Raw genomic sequence first — 25,036 nt, 5'->3', positions numbered from 1 at the left:
GACCTTTCACCTATGGGAATGATCAGGGTAATTAATAGAAGGACCTTATAATTTGTATGCATATTTATTGATAGAGATGAGCAGCAGAAAATTTTCAGCAATCAAATATGTTAAAAAACAAAAGGTATACAGAGACACTAAAATACATCTAAGTTCCTTGAATAGGTTCTACCACAGCCCACCATTTTGGTGCAGAAATATTTTTTCAATGGGTGTACACAAATAACTTCCTGTTTATAATACATGTAAGAAATGTGAAAATGCAATCAAGCTTTGTAACATGCTTTCTCATTCTCCAATCAGTACAGAGCATGCGTGTAAGCAATGGTTAAATCTTATACTTCCTTTTTGGCTTCTCTTTCAACAATAATAGGTTCATTTTCTGGCTCTGACAGGAGGGAGTTGGATTTGCTGGCTGGCTGTTGTGTAAGCATCAACTATACTGGAACTACACTAGGAGCAGGAAACAGGAAGAAACCAGTTGGTAAAACACAACCATAGGCTGGCAGGAAACCAGTGACTATTTGTCACTCCTTCCAAAAAGAAGGAAAACAGTTGGTGGCAGATATTCGGTACCATCAAGTATCCAGCAGAGAGAGTAAATCTTTTCTCCATGCCAGGATACTCAGAGTTTTACTTCAATGTGGACCATGGCTACTTGGAGGGTCTGGTCCGAGGGTTTAAAGCGGGGATCTTGACAAGTGCGGACTATGTCAACTTAGCACAGTGTGAGACACTAGAAGGTAAGTCTGCTGGTTTATTTTATTTAGGAAGAAATACTGTTGCTTAGACCTTTGAAGAAGGGAAGGTAAAAGACTGAAGTATTGAGAGCTTATCTTAAAAAACAGAGATGACCCTGATGTCCTTTGAAAAACTGTTCTCATATTTAAGTTAATAGATTTCCACAGGAGTTACCCTAGTATTGTACAGACTGATTTGCAAAGCAATCCAGATGATGTGATTTTCTAGTTTACTGATAAGGTTTGGAAATCTCATCTGCAGCATTCCTATGGAGATTGGTAACCTCCTCACAGATTTTAACCATGCTATAGAACTGTTCAAGTATAGAAATTTCATATCATTTCAGATGGATACAATAGTTCCCAAAATCTTATTAAAAGCTTACCATTTGGCTCTGAGTTTCTCTATGAAAGATATAATTTTAGTACTCTATTACTTCATGACTTTTAGGGCAGTAGGGGACATTCTACTTACCAGGAAGAGAAAACTAGACTTCACAAAGATAAAACTGAACTGTTCTCAAGCTTTAAAAAAAAGGCTTTTTTCAAGGTGACTTTGACACAGTAATAAAGAGAACACACACTAGTTTCCAAAACAGCTTTCTGTGGCCAAGACTGGTCATAGCCTGATGAAGACAGACTTGTACCAAGAATCATATGACATACATCTAGACACTTGGCAGGAAAAAAATGTGACAGAAAAAAATCACCTTTCCAAAGGAACATAAATTTTCTTTCCCTGACTCCAAAATAAAAGCTATGATTGTACACCAAAATAATTTCTATAACATGCAGTCTATTAGATTAATTTGAAAAATAAACAAGGAGAAATAGGGATCTCACCCTGTTTTAAGCATTGGTTGCTTTATGTTTGCAGTAATGGATTTGGGGAAATGAGAAGTGCAGAACCTGATGATTCCCATATACAAAGGAGTTTTGAGGCTGTCTAAACTATTAATATAACAGCAACATAAGCCTGGGAAGGTTGCTTGCCATTCATCTTGCAGATTAAAACAACTACATTTAAATAGATATATGCAGGTATTTACCTGTCAGCAGGATAAAGTTCCTCTCACTGTTAAGGCAGAGATTGTCAGTACAGGCAATGGGATCTAGAGACTATTCAACTGACCAAGTGCAAGTACCTACTTCAGCTGAAAAGCTGGAGAGGTGTATCAGCTCCATTTCGTACAATGGCAGTTTAGACACACAGAACACATGTATACACTTACTCTGAGAACTGAGATCTATTCCTTATGTCAGCTGGACAAAATCAACAGCTTTTGTAGCCTATTTGTACCAGCAGTTGTGATTTATGCAACTTAAAGACTTTACAGACATTTTTTTGTATTGTGTTTAATTATTTAAGTCAAAAAGTCCTGCTCCATGAATATACAGGCTTCAGAAAAGCTAATAAAGCTTCAAACACCTACAAAAGACACAAAGGACAGAATGAGGGAATTATTAAACCTTAGTCTTACTCCTGCAGAGGAGCTCAATAAATGATGTCATCAGAGGCTCCATGTATTAAAAAACCCCCAAAAATCCTGATTACTTCTGAATAAGATGAAAATATACAGGTTTAAATGTTTTTTAAAACATACAAGAAAAAAGGATTTCCCCTCATGCTTCCCAGAAGAAGGATGGTCATGTTAAGTTAAAAAAAGTTAAGAAAAACTATCTAAATTTTAAGTCATGCTACAAGAAAGTTATTTACAACCAGGAAGTAGTTTTCAAATACTTCTGAGATATATAAACCTTCAACATTATTAAGAGCATGCAACAGATGGACAGATGACAACAGAGAGATAAAATCCTTTTCTAAGTAAGATTTATAGTAGAAAGAACAATGACATTTTCATTTTTGAACCTTCTTCTTTCTGTTGTTCATTCAATTTTAGAATGCAAATTGTTTCAGCAACAGAATCAGGAGCCTTTGTCAACCCGCATACAAGCACATCTCTACTATGCACTATCACTTCCCTTTTTTCTCTATTCAGCTACATCTCTTTCTCCACTGTATCTTTTCCTACTTCTTTTAGACAGCTAACAGATTCCCACCAGTTACCTACCAAATGTATTACTTATAATGAAAATATGAGAAGTGTTGGATTTGTACATGAGGCTAAAATACACTTATCTCTCTGCACATGTAGGATGCTGTAATATTGAACTTGCACCACGAGTGTACAGTGCACCAAAGATACAGACCCTTATCGCTAAAGTAAGAAATGGAGCTTTATGCATACATTGCATTTTGTTTCCAGTTAAAAGTTCCAACATGTGGATTTGTACTGTAGTACTATTGTGCTTGTCTAATAGTGCCTTCAGTTCACGTCTTTACATTAAAAGGTTACTAAAAGGTTTACATTAAAAGGTTAAAAAAAATTTACCCCATTCTGCATTCTGTGGCATAGCACCACACCACAAAAACTGGCCTAAGTTAAAAATATTATAAATATGCTAAAACAAACAAGCAGAAATAAAATCAAAACAATTCCAAGAAACCCATTAATAGAATAAAAAAGCTCTTTTCATTTCAAAGTGTTTTTGTTATCTCTAGAGGGGAAACCATAATGTCAGTACAGAAGAACCACAAGAAAAACTGTAGGTTAGTGCTTTACATCTGCTTGATAATCACAGAGAAAGTATAACAGTGAGAGGGAAAGAAAAAAAGGAGGATGCTAATTGACTTATGATACCACTGTGTCCTCTCAGTTGAGGGCCACACAGAGAAAAGAGGCCTCCATCTTAAATTAGACATCCTTTTGGGCTTGCTTGAATTATTATAATTTCCATGGAAACCCTGTGGGCTGCAACATTGGCTGAAACCTCGGCAACATGGCGTGCTCCTGGTTTGGCCCTGTGTTGTCATCTGTTTCAGGGGAACGGGGTCCTCAGAAGAACCCTGCCGACAGTCTTTGAAGTAGAATATGGGGGGGGGTGTGTGTAAATGCAGCGCTTTATTCTTTCCTTGCTTCCTTGTGTGATGGAAAGATTACTGCTCTCTAGAAGGGAGAAGTCACAGGAGAAGCACCGCAGCTCTGCTCCCCCCAACATCACTGAAATAAGTTCACTTAACTTGCCAGAGCCAGGACGCGGCAGCGCGCGGTGGCTGAAATAGCAGTGTAACCAAAAGCTGGGGGTAGCTGGCTGTCGAAGAGAGCAGTCGGACACGACTCCATGTGCTTGATGCTGACAGACCAGCTTAATGCCTTGTTCAAGTTCTCGCAATACTCCGTCTTTCTCATCAGCATCATCCCTGTCTTAATTGCATTCCCCTTAACCTAGTCTCCCTCTGTGCATTAATTGCCTTTAGACATACTGTTAATTGTGTTTGGTTGCTCTTCAATGTGAGTAAAATCATGTGATTTAAAATCACATTATTTAAAGTCATACATTTCCTACATGATTTTCCTGCATATAATTGTATGAGGAAATACACAATGCAGACGGATGGCAATAATATTGACAGCTGCAATACAGGAATTTTCTTTCCTAGGGATCTTTTGGACATGCTTAAAAGCCCAGGGTCCTGTGCAGATCTCCAAGAGCCCCTGAGAAAAGGAGCTGCTGCCATCACTAAAAGTTCTGGTGAACAGGAATGACTGAAGCCCCTGTAATGCTCAGCCATCTACTCCTGCAAGGTCATCAGGTCGCATTACTAAGTGCAAGTGTCTGACTCTTAGTCCCCAGGTCCTATTTATGCCAACAGCCAAGAGAATATCATTTAAGAGTCACAGAGCAGTCTGAGCTGCACTGAACTCTGCCATGGTGTGAACTCTGATTATGACATTCCTGACTGATATTATATGGTATCCGAGCTTGTGGATGACTGTTTTCTCAATTGGTTTGGCCAAGGCCATGAGATAGGGTTGAATATTGTTTCTTACATACAGTCTGCATGCTGGCATTTATTAAATTATTTAGGAGAAATACTTCCCTAAAGCAGGCTGTGGAAGTGACAGGGTCATAAATCCAATATTCCAAGGCATAGTATTTCATCCATAGCTTTTGAGAGCCAGGTGGGGATATTTAATACGTTATAGCTAATATTTTTCATGCCTTACATTAGGGCATGGAGTTTGAAGCCACTCAATAGAACAGGAGAAGGTAACACAGTCTTGTCAAACTACTTTCAAATCAATGGGGTTTGGTTTCTGTTCATCTCATGACAATGTTAAACACACTTCAGAATGGTCAATATTTGGGGCTGATATTTGGGGTTTGCAGTCTGCTTTAGGTACTTAGGTACTAAGCCTCTGAAAACCACCATGTTCGGAATGCGTTTGCAGAGTGTGGCTCAAGGTAGGTATCAGTGGTTCATCTGCAAAGGAATTGAGGAAAGCTGAAATTCAACTCTCTGCATGTAATGAGGTAGTATTTTTACCATCTTTGCAATAAAGAGAGAAAGTAAAAATCACAGGAAATGTAGATGTGATATGAAAATATTAGTGATTTTTGAAAAAGTTGGTCTTACATATTCTGACTCATTTCTGGGCATAATTCAACATTTTTATTTATCTCTCAATCTTTCTTACCTTTCTCTGTTTTTTGAATTAAGTGAGTGTGTTTTTCCTATTTGGATGCTCTTTCTTCTTTCTACAGGGTAGCCTGTACTGAAACTATGAATATTTCCTAGTATCTGGCTCTGACCGATGAAAGACCAATTACCTCTGCCTTCTTTTGTCAACGGTTTTGTGACAACCTGTATAATTTTAAGCAGCAATTAGTTTACGCTGGTAGCATAAGTTCAGCCTATTGCAGGAAGATCTGAAGAAATGCCAACAGTTCCAGAGCGCTAGCTGAGTAAGGCTGTCCTACCCAAGAGTCTGTTGATGTAATTGCTAAAATGAGCTCGAGTGGCAGCTAAACTGCATAGAAAACTCTAAGGGTTATCTATCTCAGTAAGCTAGAGTGCTAGACGTAGGAGTTTGAATTTGCCATGTACTAGTTCTTTTGCTTTAAGTCTCAGTGTAGGCAACCTTATTGCATACTAAGAAAGTACAGACATGGGGAATTAGGAAAGAGTAGCTACTATGCTGATAAATGCACACCTTGCTAACTGCATATTAACTTCCCTTATAGGTACACCTTTTTTTCAGTCAGTGGGAGTGTTGCTGTCCATTTCCCTAAATATAACTTCAAATTTTATTTGGAAATCTAATCATTATGAATGCCCAAACCATATAACTTTATCCCAATCTATAATTTATGGTAGTTTTAATACAGCCCTTGAATATAATTATGCAGTGCAGTACAGTAGGAGCTTTTCTAAAAGGAAATGTTAAACTGTATTGAACATTAAGGACTGATTAAAATCCTTACTTTTGCCTCATGGTAGAAAATGGCTAGCAGAGGAAATTTGTCAAGTGAATTCTCTGATATTACAAAATATTACATGATAACCTGTGTTTCTGGAACAGCTTCTCAGGATCTGGTAGTAGCAGCCATAAATCAGACAAAGCCAAACCAGAAATGCTAAGAGAGTGTAACTGTGCCCTTTCAAATGCTCCATTGGAGAAGCCATTTGGAGCCCAGAACCTGCGACAGGCAAGATGTGTTCTCTCCTTTTCTTTGGGCAGCCTGATAACATAAAATTATAGTCTTACCTGAGTTGTAAATGTTTCATATGAAAATTTAAGACCTTAACAAAGTTAAAGGATGGTTCGTAATGATGCATAACAGTCCATAGGAATTCAGGAGACAAAACAACTGATGTATTATAATGGTGCAAGAGCAGTGCCCTGAATAAATCAGAGAAATCAAAACATTGAACTAACCTGATTGGGAAGGGGTTGGGAGAGCAGTAATTAGCACTGTGCCTGGTGTGGCTGGAAACTAAAGTTGCCAGTGAAACTTCTGACAAAGGTATAAATTATTTGTACTTTCCTGTGGCATGCAGTAAGTCTTACTGGTAGAAGACAGTAGAAATTTGCATGCATTTACTGTATGTTAAATCTATGGCAAAACTTTTTCAATAGAATACAATTAGATCCTTAATATTAAAATATGTTATAAATGAACATTTTAAAAGTCTTTTTATTTGGTTTGTAGACAATATAATGACAGTTTATTCTCATGACCTTCCTTGAATCTAATTTCAGATCTGAAGTTACATCTACAGACTACAGACTACGGCAACTTCTTGGCTAACGAAACTGGCCCTCTCACTATTTCCACCATCGACGATAAACTGAAAGCAAAACTACTCACAGAATTTCATTACTTTAGAAACCATGCTTTTGACCCACTGGCCACTTTTCTGAATTTTATCACGTAAGTAATGTTACCACATAGCTTACCGCATAGCCTCAAAGTAAAGGCACAGCTGCAAGTTAAAACAGTGTAAATGCGTCATACTTGAATTTCTATTAAGTTTCACAAATAGCAAAATTACTTTTATACTGCAACAATTACATACTTTATTTGCTAATATAAGTTCTGAAAATATATATATGAAGAGCTGTTGTCTTTGCAACTACTAATTTCAAAGAACACAAGCAGATTTTTTCTGTGTACAATGGCAGGAAGGGGGGTAGAGTTTGAGAAAAATGGTTATAATTTTCAAACATCATTTAAGTCAGAGAACTTGCAAAAATGAAGTTTGTGGGGGTAATTCATGCAAGATTAGCAATTTCATGATGTACAGGGCAGTGCTTTAATTCCTAGGCATGTGGCAAGTTCTAGACTTTTTTTAAAGGGGGAAAGACACATCATACACCCGCCATACTTTTTATACCATTTGACCATTAAAACCAGAAGAACATTATGCTGTGTATAGCAAGATACTTAGATCCAAGTAGCTTTTCAAAAAAGTACAATTGCTGTTTAATGCCAGATGAAGAGAAAGTTCTGATCTCAATACAGTTATAAACAGATGAAATTTGTCAATGAATGCCTTATCATTAAGAACAAGGATCTGCTTTATAACAGTATAACAACATGGGTTAGTGAAATGTCAGCAAAATATTTTACCTATTTATTCCCTTTGATCTTATCTTTTTTAATATATTATAACAAGAACAGCAGACTGCTCAGTTTACTTTTTAGGTGTATTTTTATCATAACAGAAAAATAATGTCCTTTTTTTTTTTTGTGTCAAGTGTATCTGAGTAGTTTTAGGCAAATATATAAATAGGATCTTAAAGAATGCCCTAGGACAGCTGTGACCTGAGGCATACAATGTTCACCTTTTGCTTCAGAGAAATGAAAGTGAAAATATGAAAATTATGGCAGCTCTTTTCTCACACTGACTGACATACACGTGTACATGTGTATACACTATCTCTGCACACTATTGTTTTTTAATAAATGGAGACACTAGTTTAAGATATTTAACACAATTATTAAATCATTGAACTACATTTCACCAGATCCCTGAGCCCCCTCCCGGATTATGTGTGAGATTGTATTGATCCCTATATGTCTCTAGCTGTGTTCTGAATCAACAATGCAAGCTGAAGACTGGTATCCCTGTTATATGCATCCCAAGGGAATAGCTTTCACATTTTCAAGTCACTAATAAAACTCTTATCAGCCTCTCTGACAGTAAAACTGGTAAGAAGCTGATAGAAAACGTCTACTGAAAAGAAAACTTCTATCAATAAAGAAGAAATCTGTGAGAAACTGTTCTTACTTTCCTCATGGGAAGATGTTTAAAGCTGAGTGAGAAAAAATCTGTAAGATAGGTCCACCTGCATGAACTCTGCAGTTTTAGTGCTGAGATTCCCATGCACTTCTTCTTTGACCGGATGGTCTATATGATATAATAAAACCCCAAACTAGAGAAGCTGCTAGCTCAGGTGATTTACTTTTTGATACTGCTCATTGTCACTTGTTATAGAGTCATAGAATAGTTTGAGTTGGAAGGGACCTCTAAAGGTCATCTAGTCAAAGTCCTGTGCAATCAGCAGGGACATCTTCAACTAGATCAGGTTGCTCAGAATCCCCTCCAACCCGATCTTGAATGTTTCCAGCGATGGGGCATCTACCACCTCTCTGGGCAACCTGTGCCAGTGGTTCACCATCGTCATTGGGAAGTATTTTTTCCTTATATCTAGTCTGAAACTACCCTCTTTGAGTTTAAAACCATTACCCCTTGTCCTGTCACAACAGGCCCTGCTAAAACATCTGTCCTCATCTTTCTTATAAGACCTCTTTAAGTACTGGGAGTCTGCAATAAGGTCGCCCCAGAGCCTTCTCTTCTCCAGGCTGAACAACCCCAAGTCTTTCAGCCTGTCCTCAGAGGAGAGGTGCTCCGTCCCTTGGATCATTTTTGTGGCCCTCCTCTGGACCCTCTCCAACAGGTCCATGTCATCAACCCAACACCACCATGCCCACTAAACCATGTCCTGAAGCGCCACATCCACACGTTTTTTGAACACTTCCAGAGATGGCGACTCCACCACCTCCCTGGGCAGCCTGTTCCAATGCTTGACCACTCTCTCAGTCAAGAAATTTTTCCTAATATCCAATCTAAACCTCCCCTGGAACAACTTGAGGCCACTTCCTCTCATCCTAGCGCTGGTAACTTGGGAGAAGAGACCAACACCCTCATTGCCACAACCCCCTTTCAGGTAGTTGTAGAGAGCAATAAGGTCTCCCCTCAGCCTCCTCTTCTCCAGACTGAACAACCCCAGTTCCCTCAGCTGCCCCTCATAAGACTTGTGCTCCAGACCCCTCACCAGCTTCGTTGCCCTTCTCTGGACACGCTCAAGCACCACAATGTCCTTCTTGTAGTGAGGGGCCCAAAACTGAACACAGGATTCAAGGTGCGGCCTCACCAGTACTGAGTACAGGGGCACGATCACTTCCCTACTCCTGCTGGCCACACTATTGCTGATACAGGCCAGGACACTCTTGGCCACCTGGGCACACTGCTGGCTCATATTCAGCTGACTGTCAACCAGCACCCCTAGGTCCCTTTCCGCCGGGCTGCTCTCCAGCCACTCCTCCCCAAGCCTGTAGCGTTGCATGGGGTTGTTGTGGCCAAAGTGCAGGACCCGGCACTTGGCCTTATTAAACCTCATACAGTTGACCTCTGCCCATCGATTCAGCCTGTCCAGATCCCTCTGCAGAGCCCTCCTACCCTCCAGCAGATCAACACTCCCACCCAGCTTGGTGTTGTCTGAAAACTTCCTGAGGGAAAACACTTGAAAAGTCTCTCTTTCCCTAACTCAAATTAATTTCAGATTAATGTGTTTCAAATTAATATTCTGTGTTACCTACCTGCTATTTAAAAACTTCTGTTTGTTTTTGATAAATGAGACATTGATACAGAGTGAGTGTACAAACCTGCAAATACGGTGGTTGTTTCTGGCTTTAGTATTATTACTAATTTTTCAAAAATCTTGGGTTTGTATTTTTACAAAGGAAAATTCATTATAAAGCTAAGGTTAATTTCTTTTACTTTTTATTTCAAATACAGGTACAGCTACATGATTGACAACATAATTCTTTTAATAACTGGCACATTACATCAGCGGCCCATAGCCGAACTTGTTCCGAAGTGCCATCCACTGGGGAGTTTTGAGCAAATGGAAGCAGTCAGCATTGCCTCAAACCCCACTGAGCTGTTCAATGCAATTTTGGTTGACACACCATTAGGTAGGAACATTAAATTGTTTCTTATTTGCTTTTTGAAACTACTCATCCTGTATTCTTAAGAACATCTCAGATGGAATAGCATGTTTTCCACTGGATATGCTGTGTTTTGGTAACACAAAACATGAAGCACTTCTGAAGTGGTGTTCAGGACATTTTCTAGTAACATTTATTAACAGTTTCTGTATCAACCCTGGGTAGCAGACACAAAGAAAACATGCTACTCAAGAAGTGTAATAGATACCTTTTATACCCAAAGTAGCCAGTGATTTATAGCATCTAGATTTTTATTTCAACACCTGCATCTATAATTAAAAATGCAAGATGAAATCTTGCCTATCCCTCACTAAGGATCGAGAGATGTTGTGGTAGAACCTAGATTCCCTCTTAGGATTTGGGCATGATTCAAACATAGAGAAAATCCCTGTTTTGAAGAACTAAGTCTCAAAGCAAAACAGAGCGAGGCTTGGGAACGTCACATTCTGAAATTGGGATGAAACTCTGCGCACTGTGCTACAGCAGCCAACGGGAACAAACAAAAACTAACCAGCTGTGGAACACTGCTGGGAAGGGTACTGAGAATAAGATGGAACTGGGTGGATTTGAACTTACATGAAACCACTGTGTGCCCTCATCTTGAGTAGTGTCAGTGGATTTAGGTTCTGCTTCTCAAGAAGGCATGGTGGGTTCACCCCAGACAGAAGCCAAACTCCCACCCAGCCACTCACTCAAACCCCAGCACCGGCGGGGAGAAAACAGGGCAGGGGGGAAAAGGGAGCTTGTGGCTTGAGATCACCTACCAAGTACCGTTGCAGGCAAAACAGATTCAACTTGGGGAAAATTAACTTGATTTATTGTTGATTAATACAAAGATATTTAATTACTGACTCAGGTATTAGGAAACAAACAAACAAACAAACAGAAAGAAACAAACATTTACATTCTTGGGGAAAACAGTTTTCCTCCCCACTTTCCCATTCCTCCGCTCCAGGCTCCTCTCCTCCGCCCTTGTTATCACTGCAGGTTACACTCGGTCCCTTTGGAGAGGCGGTGAGTGGCGCAAGGAGCAGGAGAAGTTTTCAGTCAGTATGTGGTGGTTTCTCTCTCCCGCTCCTTCCTCCTCACACTTATTCTATGCTCCAGCACGGGCTCTCCACAGGCTGCAGTCCCTGTCAGCAGCATCTGCTCCAGCGCAAGTCCTCCGCAGGCAGCAGGGAGCACCTGCTCCACCACCATGGAGTGACTCCTCCTCCTCCTTCTCTGACCTTGGTGTTTCTCAAAATTTTTTTCCCTCCTCCTCTCTACATCCTGACTTTTTGCCTTTTCTTAAATATATTTTCCCAGAGGCACCACCAGCTTGGCTGAGGGGCTCGGCTGTGTCCTGTTGGTGGGTCTGTCGGAGCCAGCTGGAACCTGCTGTGTCAGGCATGGGGCCTCCCCTCACAGAGGCTGCCCTGCAGCTCCCCATGCCAACACCCCATACAGGGAAATCAGAAAAGGTACAGTGAAGGACATCTAAAATGAACAAGGGGCTTAGTGCCATCATGTGCAGACACAATAGAAAGGCTGGACTGCAATTTGGAAAGGACAAGGCCAAAGAAAGATACGGTCAATGTTTACAAAGTCCTGAGGTTTGTCCATAGTGAGCTGCGAACCATTGCTTATCAAATCTATTAGTAGACCAAATCCCAGCAGAAAACTAGTTTTAAAACAGGTAAAATACAAAATTTTGTTTTTACACAGCTGGTAGTAAATTTCTGGAATTTTTTTTGCTAAACAGGTTTGTAAAAGCAGAGAGTAGTATCACATTTTTAAACAGATGGGACAAATTCTCAGTCAACGAACCTACAAAGAGATACTAAAGGGAACTGTCAGGGCTACATCCTCCAATATTCATCCAAAACTTGGATGCTGGGGGAGTATGAAGGAAGAAGACCACGGGGCGGTTTACACGGCACCGGGCCTCCTCGCAGCTGATGGAGTACAACTGACGCCAAGGGGCAAAAGGATTCTTGCTCATGAGCTGGCAGGCCTCATTGAGAGGGCTTTAAACTAGATTTGGAGGGGGGAGGGGATAAAACTGGGCTCACTAGAGTTGAACCTAGGGGTAGGTTCAACGTGCTGGAGTTGAAATCGATAGCCCAGCTCAGGTGCATCTACACCAATGCACGCAGCATGGGCACCAAACAGGAGGAGCTGGAAGCCATTGTGCAGCGCGACAGCTATGACGTAGTTGCCATCACAGAAACATGGTGGGATGCTTCTCATGACTGGAGTGCTACAATGGATGGCTATAAGCTCTTCTGAAGGGATAGGCAGGGAAGGAGAGGCGGTGGGGTGGCTCTGTATGTTAGGGAGTGTTTTGATTGCATAGAAATCAATGATTGTGAAGACCAAGTCGAGTGCTTGTGGGTAAGGATGAGAGGGAAGGCCAATGAGGCAGATATCCTGCTGGGAGTCCGTTACAGACCACCCAACCAGGATGAAGACACAGATGAGACATTCTATAAGTGACTGGCGGAGGTCTCGCGTTCACTGGCCCTTGTTCTTGTGGGCGACTTCAACCTACCGGACATCTGCTGGAAGTATAACACGGCAGAGAGGAAACAGTCTAGGAGGTTCCTGGAGTGCGTGGAGGATAACTTCCTGACGCAGCTGGTGAGTGAGCCCATCAGGGGAGGTGCCTTACTGGACCTGCTGTTTACAAACAGAGAAGGACTGGTGAGAGATGTGGTGGTCGGAGGCCGTCTTGGGCTTAGCGACCACGACATGATAGAATTCTCGGTTGTGAGGGAAGTAAGGAGAGGGGTCAGCAAAACTGCTATCATGGACTTCCGGAGGGCAAACTTTGGCCTGTTCAGGTCACTGGTTGAGAGAGTCCCTTGGGAGACAGTCTTGAAGGACAAAGGGGTCCAGGAAGGCTGGACAGTCTTCAAGAAGGAAATCTTAAAGGTGCAGGAGCAGGCGGTCCCCATGTGCCGTAAGAAGAGCTGGCGGGGAAGGCGACCGGCCTGGCTGAACAGGGAGATTTTGCTGGGACTCAGGGAAAAGAGGAGAGTTTATCACCTCTGGAAGAAGGGGCAGGCAACTCACGACGAGTACAAGGATCTCGTTAGGTCAAGCAGGGACAAAATTAGAAAGGCAAAAGCCCAGCTAGAGCTCAGTCTGGCCACAGTCGTAAAGGATAATAAAAAATGTTTTTACAAATATATTAACAACAAAAAGAGAGGCAAGGAGAATCTCCATCCCCTACTGGATATGGCGGGGAACATTGTGCCCAAGGACGAGGACAAGGCTGAGGTACTTAATGCCTTCTTTGCCTCAGTCTTTAATAGCCACTCCAGGTATCCACAGGATATTCAGCCCCCTGAGCTGGAAGACGGGGATGGAGAGCACAATGTACTCCTCATAATCCAGGAGGAAGCAGTCAAGGACATGCTAAACCACCTGGACACCCACAAGTCTATGGGGCCTGATGGCATCCACCTGAGAGTACTGAGAGAGCTGGCAGAGGAGCTTGCCAAGCCACTCTCCATCATTTATCAGCCGTCCTGGTTAACAGGGGAGGTCCCAGAAGACTGGAGGCTTGCCAATGTGATGCCCTTCTACAAGAAAGGCCGGAAGGAGGATCCTGGGAACTACAGGCCTGTCAGCCTGACCTCTGTACCGGGGAAGATTATGGAGCGGTTGGTCTTGAGAGTGCTCACAGGGCACCTGCAGGACAACCAAGGGATCAGGCCCAGCCAGCATGGGTTCATGAAAGGCAGGTCCTGCTTGACCAACCTGATCTCCTTCTAGGACCAGGTGACCTGCCTAGTGGATGAGGGAAAGGCTGTGGACATTGTCTACCTAGACTTTAGTAAAGCCTTTGACAGTGTCTCCCACAGCATTCTCCTGGAGTAACTGGCAGCTCGAGGCTTAGACAGGTGTACTCTTTGCTGGGTGAGGAACTGGCTGCATGGCCGAGCCCAGAGAGTTGTGGTGAACGGCGTTAAATCCGGCTGGCGGCCGGTCACAAGCGGTGTTCCCCAGGGCTCGGTTCTGGGGCCGGTCTTGTTCAATATCTTTATTGATGATCTGGATGAGGGAATCGAGTGCTCCCTCAGGAAGTTTGCAGATGACACCAAGTTGGGTGGGAGTGTTGATCTGCTGGAGGGTAGGAGGGCTCTGCAGAGGGATCTGGACAGGCTGGATCGATGGGCAGAGGCCAACTGTATGAGGTTTAATAAGGCCAAGTGCAGGGTCCTGCACTTTGGCCACAACAACCCCATGCAACGCTACAGGCTTGGGGAGGAGTGGCTAGAGAGCAGCCCGGCGGAAAGGGACCTGGGGGTGCTGGTTGACAGCCGGCTGAACATGAGCCAGCAGTGTGCCCAGGTGGCCAAGAAGGCCAACAGCGTCCTGGCCTGTATCAGGAATAGTGTGGCCAGCAGGAGTAGGGAAGCGATTGTGCCCCTGTACTTGGCACTGGTGAGGCCGCACCTTGAATACTGTGTTCAGTTTTGGGCCCCTCACTACAAGAAGGATGTTGAGGTGCTGGAGCATGTCCAGGGAAGGGCAACGAAGATGGTGAGGGGTCTGGAGCACAAGTCTTATGAGGAGCGGCTGAGGGAACTGGGCTTGTTCAGTCTGAAGAAGAGGAGGCTGAGAGGAGACATTATCGCTCTCTACAACTACCTGAAAGGGGGTTGTGGCGACGAGGGTGTTGGTCTCTTCTCCCAAGTAACTAGTGATAGGACAAGAGGAAATGGCCTCAAATTGCACCAGGGGAGGTTTAGATTGGATATTAGGAAAAATTTCTTCACTGAGAGGGTGGTCAAGCATTGGAACAGGCTGCCCAGGGAGGTGGTGGAGTCGCCATCTCTGGAAGTGTTCAAAAAACGTGTGGATGTGGCACTTCAGGACATGGTTTAGGGGACATGGTGGCGCTGGATTAATGGTTGGACCTGATGATCTTGAAGGTCCTTTCCAAGCTAGTGATTCTGTGATTCTGTGAAAACACAGGCAGGCTCACACGCTCTCTTTACCATCTTCCATTGCCACTGTCTGAGACAACGCTCTCTGCCAAGCAGTACTGGTCTTTCCCATGGACATGGCTTAGGAACAGCGAGGGATTGGCAATACTTTTGTCGGTTATGAATACAGTATTTTTAAGCAGTCCACCTGCACAGATGAACTTCATCCTCTGCCTCCCTGTTTAAAAGCTTGCTCTTTAGCCAGTTCTGCAGAGGACCTGGAAGCACAGATGGTAAAGGTCAAAGCTTGTGCCCCTTAATATTTGCAACCTGTTGCCTTTCCCCCACTACAGACTTATCCAAAGAGGAAGAGGGAAAATAGGAGAGAGGATTTTCGTTAAAAATTGCAAAATGCCTGCATGATTAAAAATTATTTTTCATGTTCCTCACTAGAAAATCTCCCTAATGCCCGAACTATATACTTCAGAGAAGATTAGGGCTTTCATTAGCATTTCTCATCTGATTCTCTCTGGAGATGTGGACTCTGGCTGCGGCACTGATTGATTCCCCACACAGCAGATTCTCATTAAAAAGGAGGGAATAGGAGGATAAGGGGAAAATCAAGAGGATTTCTCTTCCTCTCTGTTATATCTCATCACTCTTGTACAGAAACCTCAGATCCTTGCTCACGCAATGGTGAATGGCAATAGACAGGAGATGCATATTATCGGCATGTAGATTTATACTGCAATATAATAAACTCTGCTTTCAGCTGCTTTCTTTCAAGACTGCTTGTCTGAAAATGACCTGGATGAAATGAACATTGAAATAATGCGCAACAAACTGTACAAGGCAAGTTCTTGCAACTGAATGATAATACCTGGGGTTTTTCAAAGTGTCTCAGAAAAGGAGGTCAGTATCATTAGCCCTGTTTTATGGATGGGGAAACAGAAGCATGGTGAGATAAAGCAAGCTGTCTAAGGTCACCTGGCTGATGACAAGTCCAAGAATCATATCTAGCTCCTTTCATTTCTACTCCACTGTTTGGACAGTTTTCAAATTTTAGGTCTGTATCCAAATTCTAATTTATACCTCATTAATGAAAATGCTTTAGATGTCAGGCTAATATCCAGATCCATTTGTTTATGAGTAACTCAGTGATCTACCAAATGCCACAGAACTGTTAGCTCTTAAGTGAGCCTAGACAGGCTTTCGGCTAACATTTATTTTTATTTATAAAAGGTAGATGTGATTTGAAAAGGACTAATTGCTTTGAGTCTAGTTAATGCTTTTTTTTTTTTTTTTACTTTAGGGTTTTGTATAATTTTTTCCCTTTTTAGATTATCTTTAGCATTGCTACAGCACACTGCTGTAAGGCTATGCATCTAATATGTGCCTTGCATTTTCAAAGTACTTTACAAATATTAGCACACAGGTCAATACTCTTAGGATGGTCTCTTTAAAGGCTATACATATTTCATTCTGTTAATGGTTCCTGCTGGCACATTCTCTCCAAGTTCTTTGTTATCTTTCTTTCACAGGGGATGCCCCAGACTGCAGGAAGTATTCTTACAGTGATCTGATTGTACTGGGGGGAAAGAAGAAAAATTCTTCTGTTTGTCTTACAAATGACATTTATGAATTCCCAAGCCAGTATTTGATTCTTAAATATTCTGCTACTTCCTCTCATTCAAAACAACATCAGTTATGCCCAAGTATATTAATTCTTTTTATAGTACTACTAAACTAGACACTCTTTTTTCCATTCGATAACATACAGATTTGATTCTTATATCCTGTGTGGATAACCACACATTTACACTTGCTAAATCTATTTTTTTGTTTTTTCTTCTCACTCTTCTAAGTATCGGGGGATCGTTCTGCAAACACTTCTAAATTATTAATATATCCTGTCTCCTGTGCTTCAGCTGTCAATGTGATCAATTATGTTTCAGCTCTACTATCAGATAGCACTATACAGAACCTAACACATAATCCCATGCAGCAGATCCCCCTTGACATGTCTCCAGTTAAAATTCATGAAATTGCATAGTTAGTGACAGCTTCTTTTAACAAGATTGTGCAAAGTTGTAGCAAATGCATTTTGATAACATAAATGTTGCCTAAGACAGTATTTTGGAGGATAGGGAGGCAGAGGGAACAGCATCTCTGAGATATTTAGGGTCCTTCCTGCACATGTACTTTGAAATGGGTGCAAAGGCCAGAAACCTTAATAGACCAGAGGGCTCTGCAGGCCAGTATTACAGAAGCTTTGTCTGCTGTTCTGCCTTAATCCAGGGTTTAGGGTAGAGCAGTAGAGATTAGTTTGTGTATCCTCATAGTGCTGGCCCAACAGCCATGGCATATTCCCAAATCCCCTCCTCCACACTATAAATGCAGTTTCCTTCAGCCATCTGCTTATTATGCAGTGGAAGCTCAATGGAACTCAAGAAGTTCCTTCTTTAGAGAGCAAAAAAACCATAATATTTGTCCTATAACAATTTTAAGAAATATTTGAACCCATACTGTAATGACAAGGCATTTGCATTTTAATATTTCAGCTTAAAATCCAGCAAAGTCTTTAAGCACATACTTGAATTTAAATTCATAGGTAGAATTGTCAAAGTTAATGGAAGTATTTAAAAATTAGGTCCATGACTATGTGCTGTGCTGGTGCAGGTCTTAAGTAGCATTTAAAATATCTCTCTTCTTCTTTCATGTAGTCTTATCTTGAGGCATTCTATAAGTTTTGTGAAAAACAAGGTGGTACTACAGCAGAAATCATGAGACCTATTCTCGAGGTAAGAAAAATTCAGTCTTTGGACATGAAAGTACTCCAGAATGTTTTCATAATTAGGTTATTTTGTTTTTCCTGTTCCTTCTCTCTCGATTTACAAAGTTATTTGTCAAATGTTTGCTTCTTCTCTGAAAAATAACTGTTTTTCTAAGGTCTGATGAAAACTTTATTCTAGGATGACTTTTATCTCTTGACTAGAGAAGCAGATAGTCCATTACCAGGGGGGAGTTAGCCTCAGTTAATATTTTTCTATAACATAGAGCAGAACAGAATAAATAGTTCACTAATCTCAAACTGTTGCCCCGTAATGTTTTTTCTGTATTATGTAGAAAAACTAAAAAAGTGCATTATTCTTACACCTCCTAGCTCAAAATTAAATTTGGGATAGCTAAGGTCTTGGCATTACTGTATATTTTCTAATTAATAATCTTTAAGCTTCACGGCACTATTATGTTTGTTTACTCTCCCATTAAAATTAATGATTGAAGTTAAGAGTTGAATGACCTTTAGAACTAGTGTTATATATAAAAGTCCAACATTACATGTTTCATTTTGGTCTGAACTCAGAAAAGTTTAATATTTATTTTTTCCACGACATGCAGAATTCCTAACATCCTCCTCCCCAAAGCATACATGCAGCATAGTGAATGATATTTTTATATCTGTTATTGTAATAAAAGATGCAGAAATTCCTAAAATTGAGTTCTCAGCATTCAGCTCAGTTTTTTTCTTTTCACATAGTTTATCATAATTCTTTGCAGACTTTGAGAGCCAGATCACCCATTTGCTTCCAGGAGTCTTTTTTTCTGGATAAGCAAAACTTACACCCTGGAAACTGATGGAAGAAAATTCACTGAGCCCTGATGATGTCACACTAAAAGTTTGCATTATAGGAGAGAGATAATAACCCTGGGAGCTCAATCCTGAAGGAAGAATGAGCCTAAATTACATTTTATGAACAATGTCCTAAAAGGGAATACACTTTCATATTTTATTTAACCAGTTCATAATGTTTCAGTTTATGTTCTAAAGAAAATATTCTTAATCAAGTTAATTTGAACAGAAATTGGGCATTTTGACTATTCTTTTCTGAAATATAAAAATTAAGAGATTGGTTGGCAGAGGTAAAGACATTTTCCACAGTTTATTCAGATTTTTCAGAAAGCCCAAGAGCTAGAAATTCATGCTGAGAGCAGATTACTTACCAACATTAGTTTAAGCACGTTGTAAAACTCTCTTTGCACCAGTTGTAACAGTTTGGTCTGTGATAAGCTGCTTTAAAATCCCTATCTAATGTCAATCAGCTAGGAGGATAAACTTTTTCTGTAGAAGATTTCCTTTTCTATAACATTTTAATAATCTGAAGACACACATAGGGCAGATTGCTAATGGCTGAATTCACAAAAAGCCCAAGTTATTCAAAAGAATACTTGCTATTTGGTCTGTAATCTTATATGTAAGACAACCAACCTGACCCTGTCAGAATGTGGCGTTGTGATGACGAGGGCGCTGGTCTCTTCTCCCAAGTAACCAGCGACAGGACGAGAGGAAATGGCCTGAAGTTGCACCAGGGAAGGTTTAGATCGGATATTAGGAAAAATTTCTTCACTGAGAGAGTGGTCAGGCATTGGAACAGGCTGCCCAGGGAGGTGGTGGAGTCACCATCACTGGAAGTGTTCAAAAAACGTGTGGATGTGGCACTTCAGGACATGGTTTAGGGAACATGGTGGCGCTGGATTAATGGTTGGACTTGATGATCTTGAAGGTCCTTTCCAACCCTAGTGATTCTGTGATTCTGTGAATGAGGGTGAGGTATTTAGCTCCCCAGCTCCTTGACCACCAGACACAGTGCCAACCTTCCACATTGAAAGTACTGACAATCTCTCTTCCACCATGGACAACAAACATTGCATGTTTAACCCAGAATCTGGCAAGAAACTGCAGGACTGCACTAGTGCTGTGCCTGTTTTTAGGGCCCCATGCTAATTCTCAAGCAGCAGACGTGATACTTCAGTTGTCCCTTATGGAAATGCAAGCACTTAGGAAATGGCCATCTGGTGACTCCACCTCTACCTCCAGCAATCAAATGGCGCAAGTCACCAAATAGCTGCCTCATGGCCTTACTCACTTCATGTGCCAAAAATTCAATGAACTGAGAGGTCTGTATGGATGGGACTGGTCCTGCAAATTTTCTCAAACTGGGAGACACAGAATGAGGCCCCAGACCTGCTAGCATTAGTTGCAATTGCATCTAGGCATGCTTTTTTCCCCTGATAAAATATTACAAATCAAACAGCTAGATGCTACATGGCTTTAAAAAAAACCAAAGCATTTGTCCTTCCAAAACAGTTTCACTAGGGCTGATATGCCTGTTCATATTAATAAAGCAAGTGAAATTTGGCCCTGTTATTCATTAGCTAGAAATCTTTCCAAGCACACTTATTTTCTTCTCATTATCTATCATTTATTCATTTTCCTTACTCTCAAGTTAGGGCCGGAGGGCAGCTGGGTCCCTGTACTGTGTGTTCCAGCACACAGGAGTAGGATCTACGAATATGTGCTTATCTGATGAAGTTGTAGAACGGTGTTGCAACTGGAGTCTTGTTACTCAACAGGAAAAGAATACCTTTCTGTTTAAAACAGTTCAAAAATTCACAGCGTAAGAAGTTTTGCAAGCTGCCTAAAATGTGCATATACTGTACATGCTTCACTTGGAAGATTTTATTGCATAATCCCTGCAATTAGCAAGGGCTCTGCTGTTCTACAACATGAAAGTAAGCAATAGAGGAAAGAAATGGTAATGGTTTTAAACTAAAAGAGGGTAGATTTGCACTAGATATAAGGAAGACATTTTTCACAATGAGGGTGCTGAAACACTGGCCCAGGTTGCCCAGAGAGGTGGCAGCTGCCCCATCCCTGGAAACATTCAAGGTCAAGTTGGACGGGGCTCTGAGCAACCTGATCTAGTTGCTTATTGCAGGGAGGTTGCGCTAGATGACCTTTGGAGGTCCCTAACAACCCAAACTATTCTATGACTCTATGATTGTATGAAATAAAGCCATAGTCAATTTAGATCTCAAGACAGAATAATAGATTTAAATCAGACAGAATTGAGTAAGGTTATTTTTATTTAACATTACATTTTTTATTCATACTCTAAGAATGGCAAGTGAAATTTTGCCTTGTACAAAAGAACAATCTGGGATCTAGACATTAGAATGACTTTCAGTCTTCTGCTGAGCAAAAATACAGATACTGAGTGCATCTAAACCTGGCAGAAGAAATATAGCCCTTGATTCTATGCGTTAAAAATTAACTGTTATTTGAAACACTTGCAAACTTTAACTTGGCAAGTAAACAGCCGTCTCCACCTTATTAAATTATTGTTTTAAATATGTGCATTCAGAAACTATTTTTTTTTCCTGATTTCCACTCAACCTTTACTCTCAACAGCACTCTGGATTACCCCACAACAGTACTATTGATTCTTGGTCCCATCTTGACATTATTATTATATATAAGAGTATTATTTCGTAACATCAAAAGGGTGTGTGAGGACATTTTTTGTTGTCAACATCTGTGTAACTAAGTAGGGAAATGAGGAAGTAGCAGAGCTGGTATTTTCAGTACAAAAATCACAGAATAAAAGCTGTGCTTGCAAAACACTGTTTGATTTTCAAGTTAAAATTTAACAAGTATTTGCAAATAAGGATTTAAAATTTTTAAAATAAGGTATGTTTCTAGTACTCTGAAGTCCACTTTTTTTTGTTTCCACAGTTTAGCTTACTGAAAAAAAAACCCCAAAACCCTACCTTAATTTAGAATGAGATCTCTAATACACCGCTTTATTTTTTGTTTTGCATATTAAGTTTGAGGCAGACAGACGTGCCTTTATCATCACCATTAATTCATTTGGCACTGAGCTGAGTAAAGATGACCGAGAGAAGCTGTATCCAACCTGTGGAAAACTATATCCAGAAGGCTTACACCTGTTGGCCAATGCAGATGACTACGAGCAAGTGAAGTGTGTTGCAGATTACTATGCAGTATGTAATCTAATTTCTTAAAACAAAAAGCCAAAATACAAAAACTTAATGTCTCTTGATGTCAGCAAAATTTTAAAGAGTATTCACATAAGTTAAAAGCATTTTTGTGAGAGAAAAAAGTCAGCAAAGATACAGAAAATCCCATAAAGAAGTATATGGAATCAAAGGCTTTTGATAGGAGGACATAAGATATATCATTACCTGGGGCTAAACCATGACATTTCCTTAGTGCAATACAAAGCTCCTCTCACAGTGATGTTTAAATAAGACCAAATCACATTCTAGTAAACCAAACTCTTCCTAATTCATGAACCCTTTCCAAATTGAGTTTCACTTCACAGCTGCTGCCTCCGAGATTTTGAGCAAAAGCATAAGTAATTTTAAAATGAGTTGACCAAACAATTCATGTCACAGATGAATGCAAACCTGATTTATTACTACTGTACCATAAAAATGCCCTTCTGAAAATATTTCTCTAAATCACTGATTGAATCAAAGAAGTAGATCAAGTTGTTAATACTGAGGCGACTAGTGCTGTTATTAAAGATGAACCAATATGCAACACTTGCTCTATGAATTAACTGTCATACTCTGGCTACCTATAATATTTAAGCTACCTCCAAATAGGTACACAAAACAGAATTATGTCTGGTCTACTGCTTTTTCCACAGAAGACACAAAGCTGGACATGCACATAAGCAGAACGTTAGAAGCACGTGTCACCATGTCAGTGTGGTACGGAGCAAGTCTATTCATGTGATGGTGGGATATTTAGATGAATTTGGGAACCACTGTACTAGACCTATACTGCACTGCCACCTCATAGGAAAAACAAAACAAATACACAGAGAAGGAAATCACACAGAAATGTAACACGTAAGAAATGAAGTAAAAAAATCTCTGGCAGAATATTCCAGGATGACATACCAGACTAATGGATTTAGATACAATATTAACAGATAATGCAAATCCCGCTGACTACTGGAAATAAAATGAGCAGCCATGTGAGGATCAGAGTTCAGGGTTTTGGCTCCATTTACAGCTCTGGCTCTGATGAATACTATTTGTACAAGAAGTTGAGTGCTCTCTGTCTAAAGGAGTGAAAGGTCATGTGTCATTCTACAATAAGTCTCTTTTAGTGCCTTCAGTAAATTATTTTAAGTTGTAGGAATGACGGTAAGAAATACAAGAACAAATGTGATTTTTCTTTCTTTTGCTGACTATATGCTTTTAACTTTTGATTTATGTAGAACTGTAATTTATACATGAGTTCTCCTATATAGAAAGATAACTTAATGTAGATTAATTAATAATGTAAGGTATCTGTGCTGCACAGAATGCAAAAGTACTTTATTTCCATTGTGTGGTTGTCTATGCTTTTAGGAATACAAGGCTGTGTTTGAAGGTGTAGGGAGTGGCACTGGTGAAAAGACACTGGAAGATGCATTTTTTGAACATGAGGTAAGAGCTTCTAACCTTAAAATATCGAAATGAAAGTTACCCATCTGGAGTAACATTTAAAACAAGAATGAGTTACTAGGCTTTTGATTCTACTATACTGCATCATTCAGCTTCGTATTCAAGAACACAGTATTTCTACGCCTGACAACATTTGGCTGAATGAAAATAGAATGATTTACCTTTTTAAATAAAATAAATCCCAGGGCATTCTTTTGAAGACTAGTTATAGAACTGCCAACCCTGATAGCCTTGTGAAAAGCCATCTCATGTGGATTCAAAAGCCATCTCAAACAGCTTAATGAATTTTCTTTTGAATAGTCTACTGAAGAAGATATTTCACCACTGTCCTTCACTTACATGTAATGTTGCTGTAGTCTATTACCAAAATTAATCCAGAGATGACATTTCAATTATATTTATACTCAAGAGACTCTAAATACAGTCATGGTTGCAAAGTTACATAGAAATCTTGATCATAAAAGGCTACCATATAAAAATCACATTTGCCACGTTTAATATTTTATTGTAATGCTTGTCTCATCTTTTCAACAGGTAAAGCTGAATGTGCTTGCATTCAGCAACCAGTTTCATTTTGGAGTATTTTATGCCTATGTAAAGTTAAAGGAACAAGAATGCAGGAATATTGTATGGATTGCTGAATGCATTTCTCAGAGACACAGAACCAAAATTAACAACTACATCCCGATTTTCTAAATCTGAGAGTTTATAATCCTACAATGCCTGAAAAGATGCATTATTTCATAGAAAAGAAGAAAAATCTTATTTCAAAATTAACTCTTACCAGATGTTTTAAATTGTGTTAATGATCCTCCTTATATACAGCAGTGTAAGAAAAAGTAATGCAATTAGAGATACAACTACTTTATAAGGAAATATTAATGGGCTTATTCATAGTTTTTGTTGCTAGATTTGTTCCCCACTGTGCCCATTTTAATTTAATTGATCAATAAAAACTCCTTCCAAGGTCTTACGTATGTATTCTTTCTCTCTTGTGGAAGCAAGCTTTCGATCAATGACATTTGAAAAGCTCTTTAATGACTTAATTTTGAATTAACAGTTTTCTCAAAGGGCCAGCTAAACTACTACCTCTATCTTACACTTACGGTCTTCTTCATGGCATACAAGATTGTATGAAGGACTTAATACACACATAAGAGGGAAACTTTAGGGTTACTCTGAGATTCCCCTTAAGGAATCTCAAAAGAGAACTTCCTGAACCTTTCTAACTGTGAGACCTCTCCGCAGCTAACTGTAAATAAGTAATTTCATTTTCATTAAAATATTTTCACTTATTCCTTTATGGGCACATGAGGAACACTGTAAGTGTCAAACAACGGGTGTCTGATCTACTCGACATCAATACAAATATCTCCTCCCAGCACACCAAAGATACTGTCTTCATGTATGCAC

General features: G+C 40.2%; 1 protein-coding gene across 1 annotated transcript; it reads left to right on the top strand.

The window, feature by feature from the left end:
- Positions 1–613: 613 nt before the first annotated feature.
- On the top strand, positions 614–24,319 carry ATP6V0D2 (ATPase H+ transporting V0 subunit d2; the record flags this gene model as incomplete). Its single annotated transcript, XM_082014985.1, has 8 exons — positions 614–743; positions 6,848–7,019; positions 10,171–10,349; positions 16,074–16,153; positions 18,025–18,102; positions 21,968–22,144; positions 23,528–23,605; positions 24,158–24,319. 8 exons carry the CDS (start codon positions 614–616, stop codon positions 24,317–24,319), a joined length of 1,056 nt encoding a protein of 351 aa, XP_081871111.1.
- Positions 24,320–25,036: the final 717 nt, after the last annotated feature.

Source organism: Phaethon aethereus, assembly GCF_964289735.1.
Source record: "Phaethon aethereus genome assembly, chromosome: 2".
Taxonomy (NCBI): domain Eukaryota; kingdom Metazoa; phylum Chordata; class Aves; order Phaethontiformes; family Phaethontidae; genus Phaethon; species Phaethon aethereus.
The sequence above is the reverse complement of the archived record's forward strand: the minus strand, read 5'-3'. Positions and strand labels throughout refer to the sequence as shown.